Source organism: Astyanax mexicanus, chromosome 3, assembly GCF_023375975.1.
Source record: "Astyanax mexicanus isolate ESR-SI-001 chromosome 3, AstMex3_surface, whole genome shotgun sequence".
Taxonomy (NCBI): domain Eukaryota; kingdom Metazoa; phylum Chordata; class Actinopteri; order Characiformes; family Acestrorhamphidae; genus Astyanax; species Astyanax mexicanus.
In genome coordinates, this window is record NC_064410.1 from 26,762,179 (window position 1) to 26,786,444 (window position 24,266).

The 24,266-nt window shown below is 36.2% G+C and overlaps 1 protein-coding gene across 3 annotated transcripts; it reads left to right on the forward strand.

Moving 5' to 3' along the window:
• Window positions 1-729: 729 nt before the first annotated feature.
• On the forward strand, window positions 730-23,096 carry LOC103039613 (cell division control protein 42 homolog). Of its 3 annotated transcripts, XM_022666810.2 has the most exons (7): window positions 3,559-3,692; window positions 8,515-8,655; window positions 10,911-11,015; window positions 14,266-14,338; window positions 16,983-17,092; window positions 18,449-18,646; window positions 22,177-23,096. In XM_022666810.2, exons 3-7 carry the CDS (start codon window positions 10,911-10,913, stop codon window positions 22,264-22,266), a joined length of 576 nt encoding a protein of 191 aa, XP_022522531.1. In that variant the 5' UTR covers window positions 3,559-3,692; window positions 8,515-8,655; the 3' UTR covers window positions 22,267-23,096. The 3 variants fall into 3 exon arrangements, 2 of the variants coding, with proteins under 2 accessions (XP_022522531.1, XP_007230603.1); XM_007230541.4 differs by lacking the exons at window positions 3,559-3,692; window positions 8,515-8,655 and adding an exon at window positions 8,741-8,890; XR_007438440.1 differs by lacking the exons at window positions 10,911-11,015; window positions 14,266-14,338; window positions 16,983-17,092; window positions 18,449-18,646; window positions 22,177-23,096 and having other exon boundaries at window positions 730-3,692; window positions 8,515-8,652.
• Window positions 23,097-24,266: the final 1,170 nt, after the last annotated feature.

Here is a 24,266-nt window from a genome sequence, read left to right on the forward strand (position 1 = left end):
ACTTTAGCTTTGATTGCAGCACGCATTCACTGTGGCATTGTTTCATAAAGCTTCTGCAATGTCACAAGATTTATTTCAATCCAGTTTTGCATTAATTTTTCACCAACATCTTGCAGCAGCATTTATGTTGGTAGAGTTTGACCACTGCACAAAGCCTTCTCCAGCACATCCCAAAGATTCTCAATGAGGTTAAGATCTGGACAATTCATGTGTGAAAATGATGATCTCATGCTCCCTAAACCACTCTTTCACAATTCCAGCCCAATGAATCCTGACATTGTCATCTTAGAATATGTCTGTGGCATCAGGGAAGAAAAAATCCATTGGTGGAATAACCTGGTCTACATTCAGTATATTCTGGCAGTCAACTGACCTCACTTTTTCGGCACATACTGTTGCTGAACCTAGACCTGACCAACTGCAGCAACCCCACATCATTTCTTTAGATAAATCCAGAGGGCGACCTTATTTTTGGCCAGGCAGTGTAAATAAAATACAAACTTGTCATCATTGGTAGGATTCAACTGAATACAAAAATGGAATGTTATATCAACATGGGTGAATAAGTAATTATGCATCTACAGTGAGTCCAAGAAGTATTTGATCCCTTGCTGATTTTCTTCGTTGGCCCACTAATAAAGACATGATCATTCTATACTTTTAATGGTAGATGTATTCTTACATGGAGAGACAGAATATTAAAAAGAAAATCCAGAAAAAAAATCTAAGGAATATATATTAATTGATTTGTATTTCATGGAGTGAAATAAGTATTTGATCCCTTAGTATTCATTAGCAGTTCTGGCTTTTACAGACCAGTTAGACACTCCCAATCAACTTGTTACCTGACCTGAAGCCACCTGTTCTCACTAATCACTTGTGTGAAAAACACCTGTCCACAGAATCAGACAGATCACACAGATTTCAAGTCTCCAACATGGGTAAAATCAAAGAGCTGTCACAGGACCTCAGAGTCAGAATTGTTGACCTTCACAAAGCTGGAATGGGCTACAAAAAGATTAGTAAGGTGTTGGATGTGAAAGTAACAACTATTGGTGCAATTATCAGAAAGTTTAAAGAGTATAACATGACAATCAACAGACCTCGGCCCGGTGCTCCAAAGAAGATTTCGCCTTGTGGGGTGGCAATGATGCTGAGAACGGTCAGAAATCGTCCTGCAACCACTCGGCAGGAGTTAGCAAATGACCTGAAGGCAGCTGGGACCACAGTTTGCAAGGAAACAATTGGCAACACTTTGCGCAACAATGGATTCACATCCTGCAGTGCCCGAAAGGTACCCCTGCTGAAGAGAGTACATGTGGAGGCGCGCCTCAAGTATGCCAATGATCATTTGAAAGATGAACCAAGTTATTGGGAGAAGGTTTTGTGGTCAGACGAGACCAAAATTGAACTTTTTGGCCTCAACTCCACCCGCCATGTGTGGAGGAAGAAAAATGCTGCCTATGACCCCAAGAACACTGTGCCCACCGTCAAGCATGGAGGTGGAAGCATAATGTTTTGGGGGTGTTTCTCTGCCAAGGGTACAGGGCTACTTCACCGCATCACTGGGAAGATGGATGGAGCCATGTACCGCAAAATCCTGAGGGACAACCTCCTCCCCTCAGGGATCTGAAAATGGGCCGTGGTTGGGTCTTCCAACATGATAACGACCCTAAACATACAGCAAAGGCAACAAAGGATTGGCTCAAGAAAAATCACATTAAGGTCATGGAGTGGCCCAGCCAGTCGCCAGACCTCAATCCGATCGAAAATCTATGGAGGGAGCTGAAGGTCAGAGTTGCCAAGCGACAGCCCACCAACCTTCATGATTTAGAGAGGATCTGCAAAGAAGAGTGGGCCAAAATTCCCCCTGGTGTGTGTGCTAAACTTGTGGTTAACTACAACAAACGTCTCACCGCTGTGCTTGCAAACAAAGGCTTTGCCACTAAGTATTGAGTGTGTTTGGCAAGAGGGATCAAATACTTATTTTCCTCATTGAAATACAAATTAATTAAAATATATTCTTTAAAATTATATTCTGGATTTTTGTCTTGATATTCTGTCTCTCCATGTTAGAATATATCTACCATTAAAAGTGTAGAAGGATAGTGTCTTTATTAGTGGGCAAACAAAGAAAATCAGCAAGGGATCAAATACTTCTTGGACTCACTGTATATGCCTCTGAACATTAAGGGAGAGGACATGCTAACAGACTGACATGAATGTATGTAATTTTTAGGCCATTTGCATAAATATTCTCCTCATGTTACATTATTATTCCTTATACTTATACAGCGCCTTTGTAGAACCTAAGGACGCTTCAAAATCAACACTCTACACTATCTTCCACTCAGCACTCCTCCAATCAACACACACTGGCAAGAAGCAGCATCCATTCTCACAATGAGGTGGCAGTCCATCTCTGGGCATACAAATACACACCACCAGGCAAATGTTGCTGACTAAAAATTTTATTTATACTGATATTGATCCCCAGAGAAGAACTTTGTGTGTAGCAACAAATCTAACACAATATATAGCATAATGCTATAATTCTATATAACTTTTATTGTTATGTTATGATGGCCAAATACATTCAAACAACAATTGTTTAATCATACCAGTTCTGGTTTGGACTGTACAAAATTTTCTACAGCCTCAAATTGCATGTGAACAGACATTTTTTTTTCCTGTTAAAGTCTTTTGAGAATTATGATAAGTTGCCTGGCATATTATGTTGGCAACATATTTATACATATAAAACACAAAGAGTTGTTAATAAAAACAAATTACCTTTCAGTTCTAAAGCAAAAATCATGATTCCTAGTATTCCATGTTGTCTCATAAAAATAAGAATGTTTTCTAAACAACATTAAACATAAACAAATAAACACATTTCCAAACCAAACCATTCTTCAGTTATATTGGAATGATGTAGAATCTATATAAAGCACCAAACTGTATCCTGCCATCAAAAAGTGTCCAAATACTCCCACCTTGTTACTTCAAGTGTCTTAATTATTAGAATTAAATCTGAATTAGACCAAGCCACATAATCATGCAAGTGTTAACAAGCCTAAGATACATTTGACACATATACAAATCTGATCATTTAAACCACTTTAGGAGGTGGTCTGAGACACATTTGATCCACATGTTATAACTTTAAATGCATCCATCCAAATGCATGCCGGTGCAGCACCATGACTGACCACTGGGAGCACTCTATCAAAGGATCTGCAAAAGCCTGACTTGGAAAGATGTTTAAGGCTCCTCCTCTTTGACAACTTGGAAAAATGTCCTGTTTAAGTCAACCTGCCACACCCTTTTGCATTCTGTTCATTAATCTGTATATTATCTTTTTATTTTGTTGCAGTTCTCATTAATAAATGTAATAAATTTGATCAAACCTGAGGTTTTATATGTTTTTCTTATTTTCTTATTCACTTTGTCTTACACTTTTTAATGACACCTATGATATTATTAAAACCAGGTTTATAGTGTTGTAGCACTCGAGTCCGGTTTCGGTCTCAAGACTGGTCTCAAAACCAAAATCGAGCATTCTCTGTCTTGTCTCGGACTCAACGTTGTTTAGAATCTGTCTTGTCTTGGTCTCGGGGTGAGGTGAACTCGGAGATTGTGGACTCGGAGACTGTGGACAAGACTGGCCGAGTCTGAGTTCTCTGTCTGAGGTAAAGTTCATTAGAAACTCATTTTATTTTTCTATCGTTACTGAACATGAACAGTTCATTTAAATAGACTGAATAAGTTATTTTTCTGCGTGTCTAAAATATGCACACCGATTGGCTAACAGCAAAAAAACGAAGCTAATCCTGCTTTCTTTCAGTATCTAATCAAGTAACACTTTTCATTTTGAAGAGTCTGATGTTTTGTTAAATGTGCTCTTTTTCACCGAATCGCTGGAGTTCTACTCTTTGCTTATGTGAATTAATGTGACCTTGGGGACCACGATAAATGTTTCCAGACATCAAGAAAAAAAAGCACAAGGAGCTAGCTAATCGTAGCAACAAGCTAAACTAAATACTGTGTTATTAGGGAGAGAACTTAAGTTAGCAATGAGCTAGCCAAATTTAGCGATGAACTAGCTAACCGTAGCAACAAGCTAAACTAAATACTGTGTTATCAGGAAGAGAACTTAAGTTAGCAATGAGCTAGCCAAATTTAGCGATGAACTAGCTAACCGTAGCAACAAGCTAAACTAAATACTGTGTTATCAGGAAGAGAACTTAAGTTAGCAATGAGCTAGCCAAATTTAGCGATGAACTAGCTAACCGTAGCAACAAGCTAACTAAAATTTTAATGTTACAGAGAGAGAACTAAAGCTAGCGACAAGCTAGCTAATCTTAGTGATGAGCTAGCTATAATACTTACCTGTGATAGTACTAAAGCTAGTTACAAGCTAGCTAACTTTAGCAATGAGCTAAATTACACACTACTAATGTTACCAGGAGGTGAACTGAAGCTAGCAAAGAGCAAGCTAACCTTAGCAACGAACTAGCTAACCTTAGTGATGAGCGAGCTAAAATACTAATGTTAACAGGGAAAGAACTACCGTTAGTGTGAAGCTAGATAACCTTAGCGACAAGCTAGCTAACCTTAGTGATGAGTTAGCTAAAATACTTGTTCATATGATGTCTGGGTTTGTCAGAACAACCTATTCTTTTAGAGATGCCTTATTTATATCTAAGCAGTTATAATACTTTGTGGATGAGCAAGGATCCTAACAGCTTTAATTATTTTTAACTTCATGCAGTAGTATTTAAATGAACATCTTATATACATATAACTAATAAATGAAATACTTATTTTGACATGTAATATATGCATACCTGTCAAGTTTTAGATTTAAAAATAAGGGATATTTTCCTCTGTACGCTTAAAGCCGTCCCACCAGCCCAACGAAGGTTCAGTATCCCTTACATTTTAAGACAGGTTTACAAAAAAAATAAAATAACCACAAGTGAACCACTTACACACTACAAGTAGATTATCAGAATCTGAAATGTTGTGGACATTCCTACATATGTCATTCTTTTAATACAGCCAAATAAAAAATCCTTTTCTTTTTTTAAAAATTTCAAAAACTTTTTTGTAATAAATGCACTCTTTTATATGATATATTTTTTATTTATTTAATGGATTTAAAATTGAACAAAGGTTGCACAAATTTTGCAAAATGACTGTTGGTGACCTAAACATAGTATCATGAGCTTTTACTAAAAGGACATGGACCAGATATGTTCCATCAGTAAAAATTAGTCCTAAGGGGCCAACACAATAATTTTTAATTAATACTTCTTTCTTTTGATCACTCCACCCCTGATTAGTTCAGTTAATTTCGGTCCTCTCCACATTTCTAGTTAAACTGAGTCACAAGCTGTAATTTTTTTATTTTAAAAGGTTTAATCTGTGTGTTTTATCTCGGAGACGAGTATTCTTAAACAGCTATCAGAAAAATCTCATCACAGTTTACATGATTAGCCTACCGTTACCTTTCTTTTAGAAAAATCGCTGTATATCCATATATGTTTTAACATCAGCTGCTTCAACTAGCTGCCTGATTGGCTGTTTCTCCTAAAAGGCGGGACTTTCTCATTGAACCGGCTCCACGAATGGTTAAGAGAAACAGAGCGGTCAGTGCCCTGTCTCCAGGGGTGTAGCAGCAAATTCTGGGCCCTGTACGCCCTCTATGTTAATGGGCCCCTATCCATGCCAGTAAACAAAGGAAAGTGAGCGAAAAAAAAATCAGGATTTTCATGGGCCCCTCTCCCTACTCGGGCCCTGGGTAGTCAGGTCCACTTTTCCCCCCACTACCACGCCCATGCCTGTCTCCTTAATAATATATATTTTTTTATTTTAATATAATACGGGAAATTTACGGGAAAATACTAATACGGGAGGACGGCGGGAAAGAGGAGTAAAATACGGTAGTTTCCCGGCCAAGACGGGAGACTTGACAGGTATGAATATATGCACCAAAAAAGATAAATAATCAAGTGCAAAAACTAACTGCAAAAATATGTCACTGTATGTGAGCTTAATGTGATTTTATTCCTAATCCTGGTAAGAAAAAAACTTTAATTAAAATTTCAATTAGATTTCCTTCATAAGGTTCCTTAAGGAACCATTAGAAAGTAAGTATATTAATATAGCATTGGGAAAGGCAGGATGCTTTATTCAAAGTCAAAGTGGTTTTTATTGTCATTTCAGCTATATACAGAGTACACAGTGAAACGAAACAACGTTCCTCCAGGGACCATGGTGCACATAAACACAGTGTAGACAGAACAATAGTGCAACAGTACAAAAGTGCAGACAGACAATACAACACAATACAGACAAAGAATAATAAATAACAAGACAGTGTGCAAATTATGCAGTGTGCAAAAAGTATGCAAAAAGTGATTCTATCTTTAATGCTGCTTTTGGGTGTACTATTTAAATAAATAAATTGATAAATATATTAAAAGTACACATATTTAAGAAAAAGAACAGGGACTATAAAGGGCCTGACCCCTGAATGTTTGTCCAAGGTGACAAATGAGTGCTATATTTATCTTTTTGCAAAATTCATGCACATTAAAGGGGAGTGAGATTTTTGTTGTTAACACATAATTTACACATTCCTGAGTAAGTGCATGTCATCGTACTTACTGAATGTTTCATTACAAAGAGAGCAAAATTTATTTTATAATATTGTTAAATGTTGAATAGAAGGTGTTGTACTGTATACTGTATTGGACAGACAGAGTAGGATAAATATGGCACTGTTGCATTGACTGCACATCCAAATATTGCAATAATTAATGTTACTGTGGAAAGATTTAGATTGAATATATTACAGATGCTAATTTTGTTGTATAGAAAAGGAAACTATTGGGCATTTTTTAAATATCCCACTGTAGCTTCACTTTGGCATGAAGGCGTATTCTAAATGGACAACTTAAAACTTAAATTCAGTGTATAAGCTGTGCTATTACTTTGTCATATAAATAATTATACCCTTAAAATGAAAATAATATAATTGTTTTTTTTAGAAAACTATCATATACATAAATGGAACTAGTGTTATTACAATAGCTTTTCATTCAGGATATACAAAAGAAACAAAAAATGATTTTTTTGTGTGTTTGTTTCTGTATGTAAAACAATATTTTTTATATTATTAAAAACTCTCAAAAAAAGACCCAAATTTTTTATCCATACCTAATTATTACATAGGGAAAAGAAGGGTGATTTGTGTCAGTGCGGAAGTTGTGCCCACCCCTGTTTCTAGGGAACCACAGAAGAACTTGGTTATGTGACCACACACTTTTAAAAAGTCAGCAATTTTACTTATCCTGCAAATAATGGAGCATCATTGCATTAGAGGTAAGCACATTTAGGGTTAAAAAACTGTTTTTTTTTTTGCCTTTCAAAGTAAAATTTCTATGATCAAGGAGTTGTGATTGTTGTGTCTGAACAGTTACACCTTTTTAAATTAAGCTGAGTAACATTTTAAAAAATTCTGTGGGGATATAAAAACAGTGACAATATAAGCATAGGTTACACTAGCTGTTGCGTTGGAGGTAGAATTACAGTATATTGGAGAAAAACTATGGGGGATGGGTGGGGTTACACAGCTTTCTGCAACCGAACAGCAGGGGGCGCCCGACCTCGCTTTCGAGAGACGATGCTCTGTCCAGCTACATGGAGTTATAAGAGATGACATGCAGGGCTTACACTCAGAGCAGTGAAAGAGGTAGAGAAGGGGAAGTCCATTAGTTAGTAAGAAATTAAGAGATATGCTAATTATGATAATAAACTTTGAATCTTTGCTAGGACGTGATTGGTTTCCTAGGCCCACTTCCTGAAATATATGTACATATTTTAGTCGGAAGCATTACTGTCATGGTCTTGCTTTAAAGTCACTTTAAGTAAAAACTGGCACAAGTCACCCCACTGTCCCCTATTTATTTTTTGTATGTTTTTTTTTTTTTTGGGGGGGGGGGGGGGGGGGGGGGGGTAACATATATATGTTTTATATGATATTTTTTCCGGGGAGGGGGTTGTTGGTTTGATTTTTTTTTATCTTTTTGTGTTTTTTGTTGCATGTAATAAGTGTAAAAAAAATTTAATAGTTATTTTATATACTATTAAAAGAACACACTAAAAAATGAAATCTTTAGTTTTTTTATCCATGTCCAATTATTTCATATGTATGTTTTGTTTTTTGTTTTTTTAGTAGGGGGTATTGGATTTTTAATTTGATTTTTTTTTTTTCTTTTTGTGTGTTGCTGCATATAATATTCGTACTTTTTTTTTTAAATAATGCTTTTAAAAAGACACTGAATTATCACTTATTATACACGACTTGGCTCGCTTTAATGTCAAGTCAAGCCAAGTCTTGCACTGTGAGTGATATTTCAGTGAGTTTTAATTATTATATAATTAAAATTAATTTTATTTATTTTATACCTCCTGCCTAAAAAATAAAAACTATCTTTCTGGCAGTGATGTTTCCTGTATTTTGAAGAGACTGGAGGGGCCGGAGTTTCGCTCATTCACGCCCACAGCGACATTTCTCTCCTCCAGTAAACCAAACCGCACCCGGACCGGACGCCAGGCTACAGCGGCGGAGTCACAGGCTGAGAGGTGAGCAGCTGTGATTGAATCGGTTTATTTTTATTAAAACACGTCCTCGCTGGTTTTGTTGTAAAGACAGTCTTTTAGTCGGTTTTCATTCATCCCAGTGACTAGAAGAGCGGCTTAGACTACTTTTTCCTCGTCCAGGCGAGCCGGTTACCGCTGAGTCTGACAACTTTAGCCCAACACAGAGAGAGAGAGTTTCAGCTACAGTGACAGCGGCGGCGCTCAGCTACACGGCGGGGTAACTAGTAGCTAACTTGGCTAGATAATTATCGAACATATTTAGTAAGGAAAATAGTATGTACCCAGTGTGTTAGAGCTGTTTAAACGATACACATAAAGTTAGCTAAGCTAAGCTAATAAGCTAACACATAGGCAGCTAGCGTTAACGAGCTAAGTTAGCTAGGACACTCAGGAAATGAGATATCCGCTAGTCTGTTTTATACAGTCTGCTTACCTTAAAACATTATTATTTAGTTTCTCTGAGTGGAAATTTCACTGGAATTATTCTAATGACATGGATAAGCTAGCTGGCTAACTAACTGTGTGGTTAGCTACTTATCACCAGCATTAGATAGAGCTGTTTGTGCGAATGTTCGGATTTGATTTCAGTTGCTATATAGGCTAACCGGGTGAAGTAAGTTAACCGATGTAAAATAAGTTAGCTGAGTTAGCTAACTTAGCTTAGCTAAACTATCTAACGCAGTTTCTTACTAGTTTCTCGAGTGTAAAGTATGACCCAGGTGAACCAGAATAGATTAACTGTTTATTTCAAATGTTTATTTAATTTTCTCTGGGAAACTTTCAGTGAAACTGTGACACTAACTCTGGAAAAGTTGTGCTAGCTATGCGGAAGTGTGGAACAGGTTTGGGTGCCAGTAAGGAAAGCGAGTTCATTTTTTATTTTAAGATATCAGCGTTTTTTATAAAAAATAATTTAATTGCAAAATCTAGCAATAGCCCGGTGTTCCTGTCTTGATAGTTACCGCTGGAAAAGTTAAGACACCACATCAGTTTCTAAATACGTTTCTCTGATTTTTCTGTTTATAGAAATATGTTTGAGTATAATAAACATTGTTGTTTTATTTTATGAACTACGGACAACATTTCTTCCAAATTCCAACTAAAATATTGTCATTTAGAGCATTTATTTGCAGAAAATGAGAAATGGCTGATATAACAAAAAAAGATGCAGAGCTTTCAGACCTCATATAATGCAAAGAAAACAAGTTCATATTATAAAGGTTTAAGAATTCAGAAATCAAAATTAACCCCAGAATAACCCTGGTTTTTATCACAGTTTTCATGCATCTTGTCATGTTCTCCTCCACCAGTCTTTCACTCTGTTTTTGGATAACTTTATGCCAATCCTGGTGCAAAAAATCAAGCAGTTCAGCTTGGTTTGATGGCTTGTGATCATCCATCTTCATCTTAATAGTTTTTCAGTGGTGTTCAATTTGGTGAAATCAAAGAAACTACTAATTTTTTATGGTCTGTTATTTTTCCCCCCAGAGCTGTATATACTAACTTATTTTTTTTTCTTTATAAAATTAATTTGGTTAAAATGTGTGTGCTTATTTTGTTTTGCTAGCTGAGTTTCTCAGGGACATTATAAAATGTGGAATCCTGCAATAGCCTGGTGTACCAATCTTGATATTTACTTACACAAGAAAGCTAACCTAGGTTAACTTTAGCTAGTGTAAAATAACTTTAATTGATTTTGTGAGTAAATAATTAAACACTGCGGTAATGGGAAACTCTAAATATAAGTTACCCACTGTTTATGTTTTGTGCAAGGTCTTTTGACTTTCTGCAGCATCTAAATTATCTAACTAGCTAACTAGCTAAGATGAAAGTGGAAGTTTGTGTTGTGCTGAACCTCTAACCTACATACACTCATACAGAAACAAATGGCAAATGGAAGAAGAAGTAGTCTAGTGCTGTGTGTCCTGTAAACAGCATGACTGCCACTGACTCTCAGCCTTAAGCCCCATTGTACAGTGGATCTCTTAGGTATGTGATTGTCTAATAGTCTTGCTGGTCACAGGGTTTGCAAAACACTGTCACATCTGTTTAGACCATCTTACTGGCCATTGTCCAGTCTCCGGCTATTACCGCGCATAGCATTCTGACCACTCGCTGCCGCGTACCAGTGCTTTGTAAAGAGAAATGTTCATTTTGGACATTTTGGGTCACATACTGTTGCTTGTATTTCTGTCCAAGTTGTCTTTTTTTTTTAACCATGATTTTTTTTTTTCCAGATGCAGACCATAAAGTGTGTAGTAGTGGGAGATGGTGCAGTGGGCAAGACCTGCTTACTGATATCCTACACAACCAACAAATTCCCTTCAGAGTATGTGCCTACGGTAAGTGTGTGATACTCAGGGTTGAAAAACCAGAAAGGAAGTTACGCCTCCCTAAAAAGAAAGTTGAAATGAGTACAATGTCTAGCAGTGACTAGACACAGGGATTGTACAGTAAAATAATCGATTTACTGTAACTGGAGTGACTAACTCTTATGGTGCTGTTTTAAACTACAATTAAAACTAGTTCTCTATCAATTGTTATGACAAATAGATGGTTCTTGGTCTTAGTGAGCCAGTATTTCATCATAATTTTGACACAATATTATGATAATAGCAACACCTGCATTGCATCCAATGATGCATTGTATGCATTAGCCCTGCTCTGTTGTAATCCCCCTTCTTATACATTATACATATACAAATTAAGACATACATGTATTTAGTGGGTATTTGCAATCCCTTTGAAAGACTAGGTGAAGAGGATTGTAATATTATATATTGCGATTAGTATAACTAGAATAATAGGATAGTATATGCTTTTTCTGTGAAAAACTGAGGGCCTTGTAGTCTAACTTTATGTACTATAAGAACACAGTACTGTCTGTCTGTTCAAATAAAAGTGACTGTTCAACTAAAAATGCATAAATATTTGTATTGTCATATAGTGTATTTCTGTTCAAATAGAAACGTTCTATTTAACATACTGTCTGATTCAATAGAACCGGACCATTCAGCACACTATTAGTTTGAATAGAACCGTTCCACATAGTCTACTGTTTGTTAAAATCATTCAGTGTAGCATGCTGTTAGTGCTGTTTGTATATGACTTCAAAAGAATATGATTTTACCTTGATTATGATTAACGTTAAGTTATTTAAATGAAAGGGGGCACAGTTGTCTTTGGTACAAGCTGGTCGAGTTGCTGAGCTGGCACTGTGTTTAAGTTCTTCTTATAGACTGGACAGGGTGGAGTCATGTCATTACATATGCATTAGTATGTTTTTAAGGGAGCAGTATAATAGCACAGTGGCGAAAGTATTAACTTGTTATTTCGTGTCAATGAGAAAAAAGTTAAATCAAACTAATGTTTTTTTATTTTTTTTTTTTATAAACATTATGCAAGATTCTTTCAGTTGGAGGTTCTGAATGTGGTTGACATGTTGAAGATGCATGTCGACTTCATATGTACAATAAAAATAGATGTGTTGGCCCAGAGCTTAGTTTTCGGTGCAGAACAAGTGGACAACATGCATGTTTTAATAAAGAAAAAAGTTTCAAGTATTCTAAAATCAACAAATCAAAGTTATAAGCCATTTCTACACCTGCATATTTAATCAGTTTGATCGTGCATAAAGTTTATTTGGTGGTGTTATCTATTTTACTAAACTGTTTAAGGAGACCAACACATTTAATCAATGAATCAACAAGACACAGGCCTTTTGTTAACTGGAAGCTGCTGGACAAGTCATCTGAGATTTATTTTACCAGTGACTGTGAGATTTACATTACCATCTATATCCTTTAAAAAAAAAGATTATAATCAGATGAGTGAAAGATGATTGAAGAGGGCTAGCAAAAGCAAGAATGCTGTAAATGTACTTATGTGTGTTTTGTAACTGGTATATTGCACACTTTATAGTTGAAACACATTTGGGAGTTCCAGCAGTACAGTGACCTTTAACGCATCAAATGTGCAGTAGCTTATTTTCAACCCTTTTTGTGTAATATTCACCATGGGTTTATTGCATAAAATCCCTACAGAATTAAACAAACACAATTTTACACAATTTCTATTGGGACATTTATCATTATGACACAATATTAAGAACCGCTCATTTCAAAAGTAAAAGCATCAACAACAGAAAGGTATTTGAGCAAGTATCTGACACCATAAAGTAATTAAAAGGACTAGACCTGCTTACATAAAACACTTTTGTTCTTTTGAGGAACTGGGACTGATGCTTCTCAGTATGACTGTAGAGAAATGAGAGGTTTGTTCACACTGCAACCAGCACTTACAGCATTTCTGCCTAATAGCAAACCTTTTTATATAAATAACTGCATATATATATATATATATATATATATATATATATATATATATATATATATATATACATGTATTTGCAGAGGTAGATCATTAAATAGATACGGTACTTTATTGATCCCAAGGGAAATTTTAGCAATGGGAATGGGAATTAGAATGCTTTGAAAACTTCTTAGAATAGCACAATCAAACATACTAATGACGCATGTATAATTTTGAAGTTGAAATGTTCCTTTGCTGAAAGCTAGTGCTTTCAGAGGAATGGGGAATATTCCACACTGTGAAAAATTGTTTAGAGAAGAGGAATTAAATGGTGCCATTTGGGATGCTGTTATGTTTGGGACATGCCATTGCAGTGTAATTAAAAATCTTGCTAATTACCAGAAAGAAAGCAAAAGAACAAAAATCATTTGCATAATGTTGTCACTTATTTAAATGATAGCATTGTTGCATAATATCAGTTCTCAGCTCAAGCCCAGCCTAGACCGGTTATTCGTCCCAAAGGTGGGTCTACAAGGCATTGTTATGCTTTATTACACAGCTCCTTGTAGTTTTAGTAGTGGTGCTGGTGGGCATGATGAGATCTAAATCGTAGAAAACATTAAGGTAGCCTCATCAGGCAGTGGAACATGGATAAACTTAAAATTTTGATTTATGGTTTTAAACGAATAGGGTTTGTTACAAATGCAGGCTTCCTGTGTGTGTTAAATAATCTAAAACCAGTGGTCCTCAGTCCTGATCCTGAGAAACATCTGCTATGCACATTTTAGCTTTCCTGTGATCCCAACACACACAATCCAACAAACGACAATTAACTAACCCTTCCTGAGTTGAAATGATTCATCAAAGCAGGGAAAAGACACAGCATTAAAACATGCAGAACAGGGGACCCCTAAATAAGGGGCTTTCACATGTGGACAAAAACAAACACACACACACACAACTTGATTTTGAGTTCTGAAACTTTTTTTTTTGGAGCCTGTTCGATTTTCTGTTGTGTTGGGTACATTAACATCAGAACTGGGCTCCGTCTTTATAGTGGCTAAACCAACAAAAGAGCAACAGCAAAAGTGTGAGACTTAAATGACAAGCAGTATGTGACTATACAAATGCGAGAAAAAAACTGAAACTATTTGCATGTATTCATATCTCTGTAATTTGTTGACACAAACATAATTCCATATCCAGAATTCTATGAAATGTAAAAAGCAATTCTCTAAAAGTGCCTGAAATTAATGTTACATTTTCCTCCCTTTCTCTCAGGTATTCGATAACTATGCTGTCACTGTGATGATTGGAGGAGAACCGTACACACTTGGACTGTTTGACACAGCAGGTATGGAAAATCTGCTTGGAGATCGATATCTGCCCATCGCTTTCTTCCACACTTTTTCTTTCTGGACATGCTTGGAAAAGCTTGTGAACATCAGTTATTTAAGCATTGAACTAATCAGAGCTTGACATATTAAAACATAATTATGTATAATACATTATTAGACCTTATTAGTGATGAGTTTCCCAAAGAGAGAATGTCTAATTGAGTTGTCAAATTTGCTTGCAAGCTGTTTAATGCATGTTAATCAGAAGGGATTTGCTCAAAACAGAAATTTGACAGATGATCTTAGATTACTAATTAACATTTTTGTTCATATTGCCAGAAGTTTTTTTTTTCACAGTACACATTCAAAGCTGAAAAAGCGTTTGCTCATTTGTAATAGGACTGTTAACTTGCAGCACTTTTGGGGTTTGGGAGAGCTTTAATAAAAGCTGCAGCTATCTGAAACAGCAAAGAATGATTCCTCCCTTTTTGGGTTTGTAGAGGAAATGGGCAGGGCTCTCTCTTTGTTTTGCTGCTTTGTCTCTTTTTGAACATCTGGCTGTGTCTGTATAGACAGATGAAGGCTTTCCTGTTATGTAGATTTGTAAATCAGTTAGAGAATAGTTTTTAAAATCCGTTGTGTTGTGCTCTCAAAGCTTACCTAGATACTGGCTGGGAGTGGAATTGTTTGTCACAATGACTATGACCGTGATATGAGTGTTATTTTTTTTACAGTCGTTAGTTTGTTATAATTAACAATAAACTGTGGCCTAGCAATTAAAGAAGAAAAATTCAAATGAAAATGAATTGTGAAACAAATTAAATATTAAATTCAGCATGCCAGGATTGAGCTTAAATACGATCAAGCAAAGAAATGCAAATGTTTAGGAACAAACATCTGATAGATTTTTAGCAGAAATGATATGTTTACTTTTGAACAGTAACCAACAAAATATACTTCTGAAAATAATTTATTTCCAATACTGGTCTTTGTTATTTCTTTGAACTGTTTTGTTTTTCAGGGGTAGAATTAGTAAACAAAATAGTAGGTTTGCATTGGCAAGAACTTGGCGATACGATACATATCAAGAAACAGGTTATGATTAAAAATATCAGAGTATATTGCGATACTGAAACCAAAAGAAAAGTTAGCTTTTATGTAGTTAATAGTTTAACACATCAAGAAGGGAACTACTTTCTTAACATGTAAACTAGTAATTAAAAATTGATAGTTTTTAAAAACCAATACAGCATTGCACAATGTAATATTACAATATAATAAAATATCAATATTTGCTTACACCCTTAATTTTGGGAGTAGTTCATACATCTAGTGCTGCAATTAATGATTATTTTGCCTTGCCTTCATCTATGCTTCCTGTGGACGTGGCTCCTGTCCCAATGCATGTTCTGTACACTACTTATGAATGTCACTCTGATGTTCAGTCTCTGCCATAACATAACATATAACATAACATGTACATCTAACATAACATATAACATAACATAACATTAGTTCTCATAGCAGATTAAAATTATGACCCACGAAAAGAAAATATGAAAATTAAACTTGATAGCCTAATCAAATATATTTGTAATAATATGAAATCACAATAGAACATAAAATAACACCAATTAAAGTGCAAGTATTTCTTCAAATGATGATAATGTGTAAGTGAATGCATGACTAAAAGTATCTACTGAAGTAGGTTTCAGAAGTCATAGGCTACTGTATGTGTGTCAATAGAATCAAATTAAGTAATAATATTTTTTGATTATGTTGTCTAATCAAGCTAAATGTCTTCTAGCAATTTGCCATTTGACCAGACACCTTTAGTGACCATCAGTAAACCTCTTGCAGGTTATGGGGTGGGCTGTTTAACCAGTCAGCTTAGCAGATTTTGTGGCCGAGCCACTTCGCTGTCCTCCAAGCGCGCTGGCTGCTCGACAATCTCGAAAAGAAGTGGTGTCTTATTTCACATGTATCGGAGGAAGCATGTGCTAGTCTTCACCCTCCTGCTGTGTTGGGGCATTACTTGTGATAGGGGGAGTCCTTATGAGTGGGTTGGGTAATTGGCCGTGTAATTTGGGGAGAAAATGGGAAAAATTGGAAATAAAATTATAAAAAAAAAATAAATAAATAAATAAAAAAAGATTTTTGAACTTTTGAGCACAGTCCGCTCATTTAATAATGTCGAGATCAGGACTTTAGGATGGCCATTCCAAAATCTTAAAGGTATCTTACTTTATTTATTCCACGTCCACCTCTGAGTATTTGTGGGCTTTGTCCTTTTGGAGCACCCAGCTGTGTCCAGGTTTCAGCTATCTAACTGATATACTTAGAGGTTATGCTGAATAATTCTATTTCACCCACTTTCATCATGTATCTCATCTGCACTGGGCTTCTTGCACTGTTGCACTGTCCCTGAGCATTGGTTGTGTTGGTCAATTCAATGAGTGCTGCTCAACAACCCTTTTATGTGAGCGCTAAGAAGCTACCAGCTGTATTAATACATGATCACTAACAATCTTATTAATATTAAGAGGCCTTCACAAGCTTCTTTACTAATTATTATTCCTGTTTTTATCTGCAGTCTGAGGTTAGAAATGTTTGAGATATTAAATATTTAAATGCTTCCTTTTGTATTGTTTCATTGTACAGGTCAGGAAGACTACGACAGACTGCGGCCCCTCAGTTATCCCCAGACTGACGTTTTTCTTGTATGCTTCTCTGTTGTCTCTCCTTCCTCGTTTGAGAATGTCAGAGAAAAGGTCAGTCAGTGTGTCGTGAATGAAAGGTTTTGTGCTTTTATTTGTGTTCAAACAGAACAAAATTATTTTTGATTATTCTAAATATAAATATTGCAAAATATTCATACGTATTTTTTTTTACGTTTTGCCACCCGCAACCACAAATTTAAATATATATATATATTTTTTACTTTAAAAACAACACAAAGTAGCAGTGAAGTGGAACGAAAATTATACAGGGTTTTCAAAATTTTTATTAAATAAAAATCTAAATAAATTGTGATTTGCAATAAGTGCCAATCCAGTGCAATCAGTTGCCTTTAGAAGTCAATTAATTAGTTAATATAGTACAGCTGTGTGTAAATTCGTCTCAGTATAAATACACCTATTCTGTGAAGGCCTCAATGATTTGTTAGAAAACATTAGTGAAAAGCAGGGTTAGGTTATAAAAACCAAGAGCATTGTTCAGAGAATCAACCAAGAGGCCCATGGTCACTCTGGAGGAGCTGCAGAAATCCACAGCTCAGGAGGGAGAATCTGTCCACAGGACAACTATAAGTTGTGCACTCTAAAAATCTGGTCTTTATGGAAGAGTTGCAAGAAGAAAACCATTGTTGAAAGTGCCGTGCGAAAGTGCCTGTTTGTCACAAGCCATGTAGGACTCAGCAAATATGGAAGAAAAGGCTGTGGTCGGATGTGACCGGATGTGACATTTTGGCCTAAATGCAAAGGGCTGTGTGTGGTGCTCACCTCACGCTCAAGGCCACCTCACGCTGCGTAGCGTTCCTTTAGCAGGAGTTGATGTAAGGATGAATGGAGAAAAGAAAATCTGTTGGAAGCTGCAAAAGGTTTGAGACTGGAAAGGAGATTTGCCTTCCAGCAAGACAATGACCCTAAACATACAGCCAGAGCTACAGCGAAATGGGTTAGATCACAGAATATTCAGTTGTAGATTGCCTTAGTCAAAGTCCTGACCTGAATACCATTGAGCATCTCTTCATCCGACCTGGGCTTGAGCTATTTTGCAAAGAATTGTGGAAAAAATCTCATTTACTAGATACACAAAGCTGTATCTAGCTGCTGTAATTGCTGTGAAAAGTGGCTCTACTAAGTGTTGATATAGGACAGCTGAATACTTCACGATTTTTGCTACTTTGTGTTGATCTATTCCTTAAAATTTCAATAATATACATTTAAGTTTGTAGATGTAAGGTGACAGAAAAGTTTAAAGGCACTTTTAAAGTAAAAGTGAAAATATTCAGGGGGTATAAATACTTGCTGCATTAGTGCAAGACACTGTACACATTGTAGCCATCAATTTTTGGACGTTTGGGAATTTCAGTGTCTCACAAATGAGTGCTCAATCTCTTTCTCCAGTGGGTGCCAGAGATCTCTCACCACTGTCCAAGGACTCCATTCCTGCTGGTGGGTACTCAGGTTGACTTGAGAGACGACAGTAACACAGTGGAGAAGCTCGCCAAGAACAAACAACGTCCCCTGTCATCTGAAAGTGGAGACAAACTGGCCAGAGACCTCAGAGCAGTCAAATATGTTGAATGCTCTGCCCTCACGCAGGTACAGAACTATCTGCTTCAGTGTTTCTTTCATACTCTAACCTTTTTTCTATAGACCTTGAATTCCACAAAAAGGTCTTATTTATGATAAAAAAAACTCCAAGCTGAACCATGACCTACACTAAACTGTGACCCAGAAACTCAGCACTGAAAAGGGTGAACTCTTACACCTCTAGTCTGTAATGATGCCACAGCCGTTCAGGGCCCAGTGCTTTTGAAAGAACAGAAGAGAAAGACTTAGGTTGCCCTTCCTCCCTTCCCCTACCACTCAGTCCCATGTTAGCTAGTGCAGGCAACTCTTGGCTGACCTAAAAGAACTAAAGTATATTCAGTCATCAAATGAAGTGAGTTTGTGCTGAAATGTGTAAAGCTGTGTGTACACTCTGTCCTACATTATAACACATATGATATGATAGGACTGAGTTTTGGCACAATACGTTATGCATCACAATACAGTTACAATTCAGTATATTGCAATATATTTTACTTTTCCTGCAGTCAAGTCGAGACAGGGTAGTCAGCCTTTAAATACAACACAAAATGAACCACTGTCAACACTCAAACAAATATTAACAAGGAAACTAATGATTAAAAACAATACACTGTCTTTTAAAAATCAACACAGTTTCACGAAACAAAATATCGCAATGCGATACAACATGTATATTTTTAAACACCCCATGCTATAGATCAGAGTTCTCAAACTCAAATTAACTAGGGGTCTTTAGCTAGGCAGTATTCTCCCAATTAAGGTCAGAGCTATTTGGAAATAAATCTCTGTATGAAAAAAAAAATGTCTTCTCTCTTGAACTTTCCGCTATTCATGATGAAATACATTTCACAGCTCCTAGAAGCATGTCTTTTAGCAGCAGTCCCAGACCTGCTGTGCATTTTAATATTAAATCCTCATACTTTAATACATAGGTCATCGTCAGTGTCATGACTGTTTGTTGATTCACTCAGCATACTTCGCATACTGGGGTGCACATTTTGTTACGCATAAGGTTTTTGTTGCCAGCAGACTGGGTTTAGCAAGCTAAAGCTGCTTCTTTGGCTGGTAGTTTGATGTAAACTATATGGGCAAAGTATTGGAACACCTGTTCATTCTTTTTTTATTTATTTAAAAGTATTAAAAAGATTTATCGTGCTGTTTTTTGGAGTTACTGTTTCCACTGTGCAGGGAAACACAGGTTTTTTCAGGATTGATTGAACTCTGTGAAGAACTATAGTGAAGTCAGCATGATCGTCATCATCTGATTTTTATCACAGCTCTCATACATATTGGCATGCTCTCCACAAGTCTTTCACACTGCTTTTGGGTAACCTTATTCCACTCCTGGCGCAAAAAATCATGCAGTTCATAATAAGCATCTTTTAAGCATCTTTGTTTGATGGCTGAGGGTGGGTGGTTTGGGGGTGCGGGCTCGATTGTTTGGGGGTAAGAAAACAAAAAACAAAATTGTGGCTTGTAATTGATATATACTTGATTGTACTACTTTTATGGTTTGCCCAATAAACATATACATCTCACATGATTACAGGTTTTCTAATAGGGTTCAGGTCTGGAGATTGACCATCAGTTTATTTAAATGTCAGTCAGCAAGAATGACCTCAAGAGACCTATAAAAAGAATGGCAAATGGCAGCTGGGGTAAAGTGCATGGAAAGAACAGTTGAAAACAATCTCTTAGAGGCAGAACTCAAGCTAGAAAAAGAAACTTCTTCAATGAGAGGCAAAGAAGTGCCAGCCTGAAATTTGCAAAAGATCATAAGAATGTGTGGATGAAGGACCACCAGATCAAGGCAGTGTAATGGCCAGCCCAATCTCCAGACCTGAACCTATTTAAAAACCTATGGAATGTAATCAAGAGAAAGATAGATAATCACAAGCATCAAGCAAAGCAAAAGCAGTGTGAAAGCCTGGTGGAGAGCATGCCAAGACACATGAAAGCTGTGATAAATAATTGGTAAAATAACCAAGATATTTTTTTTTAAACTCTTGCATAGATAAAACTTTTTAGTAATAGTTGTTGTTTCTAAATGAATATGAAATTGTTTTCTTTGCATTATTTGAGGTTTGAAAACACTGCATCTTTTTTGTTAATTTGATAATTTCTCATATTCCCCGAATAAGTGCTCTAAATGACAATATTTTTGTTTGTAATTTGGGAGAAATGTTGTTCGTAGTTTATAGAATAAAACGGTTTAAAATGTTTATTTTACTTAAACATATACCTATAAATATATTTACATCTGAGAAACTGATTATTTTGAAGTGGTCTAATAATTCTTTCCAGCTGTAAATTGTTTATATTTTTTGGGTAAAATTTATGGGAAAGATGGCATTTAGGTAGAATCATTTAATTGTGCTTTTCTCATCTCAAACGATGTATTGAAACAAAAGCTAACTAGAGTGGTGGGTATTTCCCACCAAAATGTCATCTCATGACTGTTCTCAAGTCGATTTATTAGGTACCCCAGTCTCCAGCAGCCGTTTCCTAATAATGCAGTGTCAAAGATTAAATTAGGCCTGTGTGGTTTATGCAGAGGTACACTGATTGGATTAATAATGTTATTCAAGTAGTATAGGTCACTGTACCATTCACAAAGTGTAAGGCAGTTCTGTATTGACTAGACACACCTGCCCACACCGTAACAACACCACCACCACCACCAAAGGCTCGTCTGGTGACAACAGTGGCTGATGCATAGCATTCTTCTTGATTGTTGGTGGCCATCATTTCTGCTCAGTGTGAATCGAGTTTGATTAGTGAACAGCACTGAGAATCACTGGTCCCTCGTCCAGCGTAAATGCTACCTGACCCATGCAAGTCAGTGATTCCTGTGACGCATGGTTGTGGGGTCAGGCCCCCTTTATCTTGAATGGTCTGATGTGACACCTTGTTGTCTGGACTTGTGTTGTGTGGCATTCATCATCCGGTTCCGCAGGACCCTGTTCACAATGAAGCTGCTGCAACTTGCTGATGACACTAAATCTAATCCATATGCAATTATATAATTATATCATCGCTGTCCAATGAAAAACACTTATCTCCAAAACAGCAACTTTACAGGATAGAGAAAAAACCTAGTAAACTTTTAATGGAAGTCAATGTAAAAAGAGTTTATTTCAGGTCATTTTGTAGAGTTTCTATTGGTCCGTTTATCAAAAATTTTGGCACAGTGTAAAGGACAGTTTGTCTGTTCAAATAATGTAGTAAACTAAAAGTCGCCAAAAATGGAGATAAGTGTTTTTCATAGGACAGCGACAATATGTAATATGTATATATGAATGATCTGGAACATGAAGCACAGTATTCAGCATCTATTCAGCACCACACTGTCACAGGATCAACTGGTTTTACCAGTTTATCATCACATGTATCACACTGACTCCATGTAAACTAGAGAAAAGATCATGCTTTGCTCAGGCATAGTTGTGTTTTTTGGTTGCAATAACAGTGTGCTGATTTCTCTTTGCGTTTATTCTATGATGGCACATCTCTTAACTGTATTTATTTTCTCTCCACAGAGAGGTTTAAAGAACGTGTTCGATGAGGCCATTCTAGCTGCCCTGGAGCCTCCCGAGACCAAACCCAAGAAACGCTGCATTCTGTTATAGAGGAGAGAATTGTGAAGTTTGTGAACGAATTGATAGGAGGGAGAGAAATCCGAGGCATTCAGTCAGTGCCTTTAGTTTTACTGAATTAATAGAGTGGCTTGTGTGATGCTATACATCTCTCTTCCCAACTAAAGATCAGTTTTCATACATAAGTATACAAAAAAAAAACATTGAATGCCTTAACATCGGACTCGGAGAGTTGAAAATATACCTGGCAAAATTGTTTCTGTGTTTTGGATCAGTATCAATAGATTTGCCATAACTCACTCAGTCCATGACCATTAGAATAGCTTATTGATTTTATGCACAACTCCAACTTTAACTCTGTCTAGCCCCTGCAGTTTAAAGAAGAAGAAAGTGGGGCGTCTGATGCTCTCTGCTGTTCCTCTTTTTGTGTTTATCTGCATTGACACAACTAGAACTCCAAGTGTTTCTTACCTCCTTCCTGCCCTCTGCAGGTGTTAGAATGAACTGAATTTTTTGTTCCTTTTATTTTCTCTTTTTTAAAGACTTGTGGTGTATTCAGAATGAGTATTGTATGATTTTTGTTTTCTCTCTTTATTTTTGGGAGTGGGTGTTCAGCAGTTAGTTTATTTTTTTATTGATATTTTAAATATTTTATGATTACTTTTTGTGCTAGTTTTTTTTTTTTTAAATACTTCATTGCTTTGGTGTTTTTGACCTAACACATCTAACTGCATTCCAAGAATCTATTAAATTAGCTAGTCTCTAAATTGACAGCAATAATAATTAAAGCAATAATAATTCCAAACAGTAAGAATGCAGAATGAAATATGAAAATGACTGTAATTAAAAAAAGGAAACAGTGAGCGCTTCTCCTTTTTGGTGTGATCTTGCTTCTTGTTGTTGCTGTTGTTTTTTTGTTTTTGTTTTTTTTAGTTGGTTGTTTATTTTAATTCTTGTCTACTTTTAAATATGCAGGAATCCATTTTAATTAATAGTGCAGGATCAAGACACTCCTGAAGATTTTCTTGTGTCCACCTGACTTAACAGCTACATTAACTAGCCTGCGTCCCTACTGTCAGTCATGTTACAGATGTTAGTAGCTTCCCCCCCTTTATATATTGCATTGCATTGTGGGAGGATAGTGTCTGTTATAGTCGGACTCAAACAGGTTTTGAGTATGTATCTTTAAATATACTCAACTATGACACTTTTATCTATACTATACTATACTACATAATCAAAAACTAGTTAGAAATTAATATGAAATTGGGATTCACCCTTGGTGTGTTTTGTAAAAGTTAACAGCACAATTGTGATCTGTCATTATCTGTAGTACCTAGAAAGCCTTAAAAAGAGGTGTATTAAAGCCAAATAGCTTGCTGACACAGCAGGCCTTTCTGCAAGTGTTCATATGGACCTTCATTTCATACTGCCTAATTTCTCACTTTTTACACAAGCTGTATTCCAGTGAATGAAATCACACACTGTCACACTGTTGATTCTTTAATGGGCTGGACCTCATGGTTTGGTACAAGTTTGGACACCTATAAAGTTCTACATTTGTGGAGGTTAGATATTGGTACAAAAATTGGTTCAAAAATAACATAAAATATATATATTTTTTTCAGTCAATATGAGGTTACAAGCATCTTCATATGAAAGAAAAAGGCAGTTTTGATTTAATAAATTGTAAATTTACACGATTTACACTGAATTAGCAGAGTTAGCAGTTTATTAGGCCTACTCTACTAATACTTGTTAGGGTCTGCACTCAAAACAATCATTCTCATCTGTGATCACATGATTGTGTCACATCGTTTCTGCAGATGTTTCAGCATCGCTTTTGTGTTTTTAATTGGATTAGTATCCAGGGACTTGGAAATTGACTGAATAACACTGAACCTATTGTAATGTTCCTGAAACCGCCAGTTTGAAAAGACTTCTGTTTTGTAACATGATTCATTACCATGTTGGAAGTAGCCATTGGAAAAGAGTTAAGTTGTAGCCAAACAGAGATGCACATGATCAGTAAC

What these genes read in the sequence shown, in the direction of transcription:
- LOC103039613 (XM_022666810.2), top strand. Translation starts at nt 10,911, where the DNA reads ATGCAGACCATAAAGTGTGTAGTAGTGGGAGATGGTGCAGTGGGCAAG. An exon ending in TTGAGAATGTCAGAGAAAAG is followed by an intron (nt 17,093 to 18,448) that starts GTCAGTCAGTGT and finishes CTCTTTCTCCAG; the next exon opens with TGGGTGCCAGAGATCTCTCA. An exon ending in AATGCTCTGCCCTCACGCAG is followed by an intron (nt 18,647 to 22,176) that starts GTACAGAACTAT and finishes TTCTCTCCACAG; the next exon opens with AGAGGTTTAAAGAACGTGTT.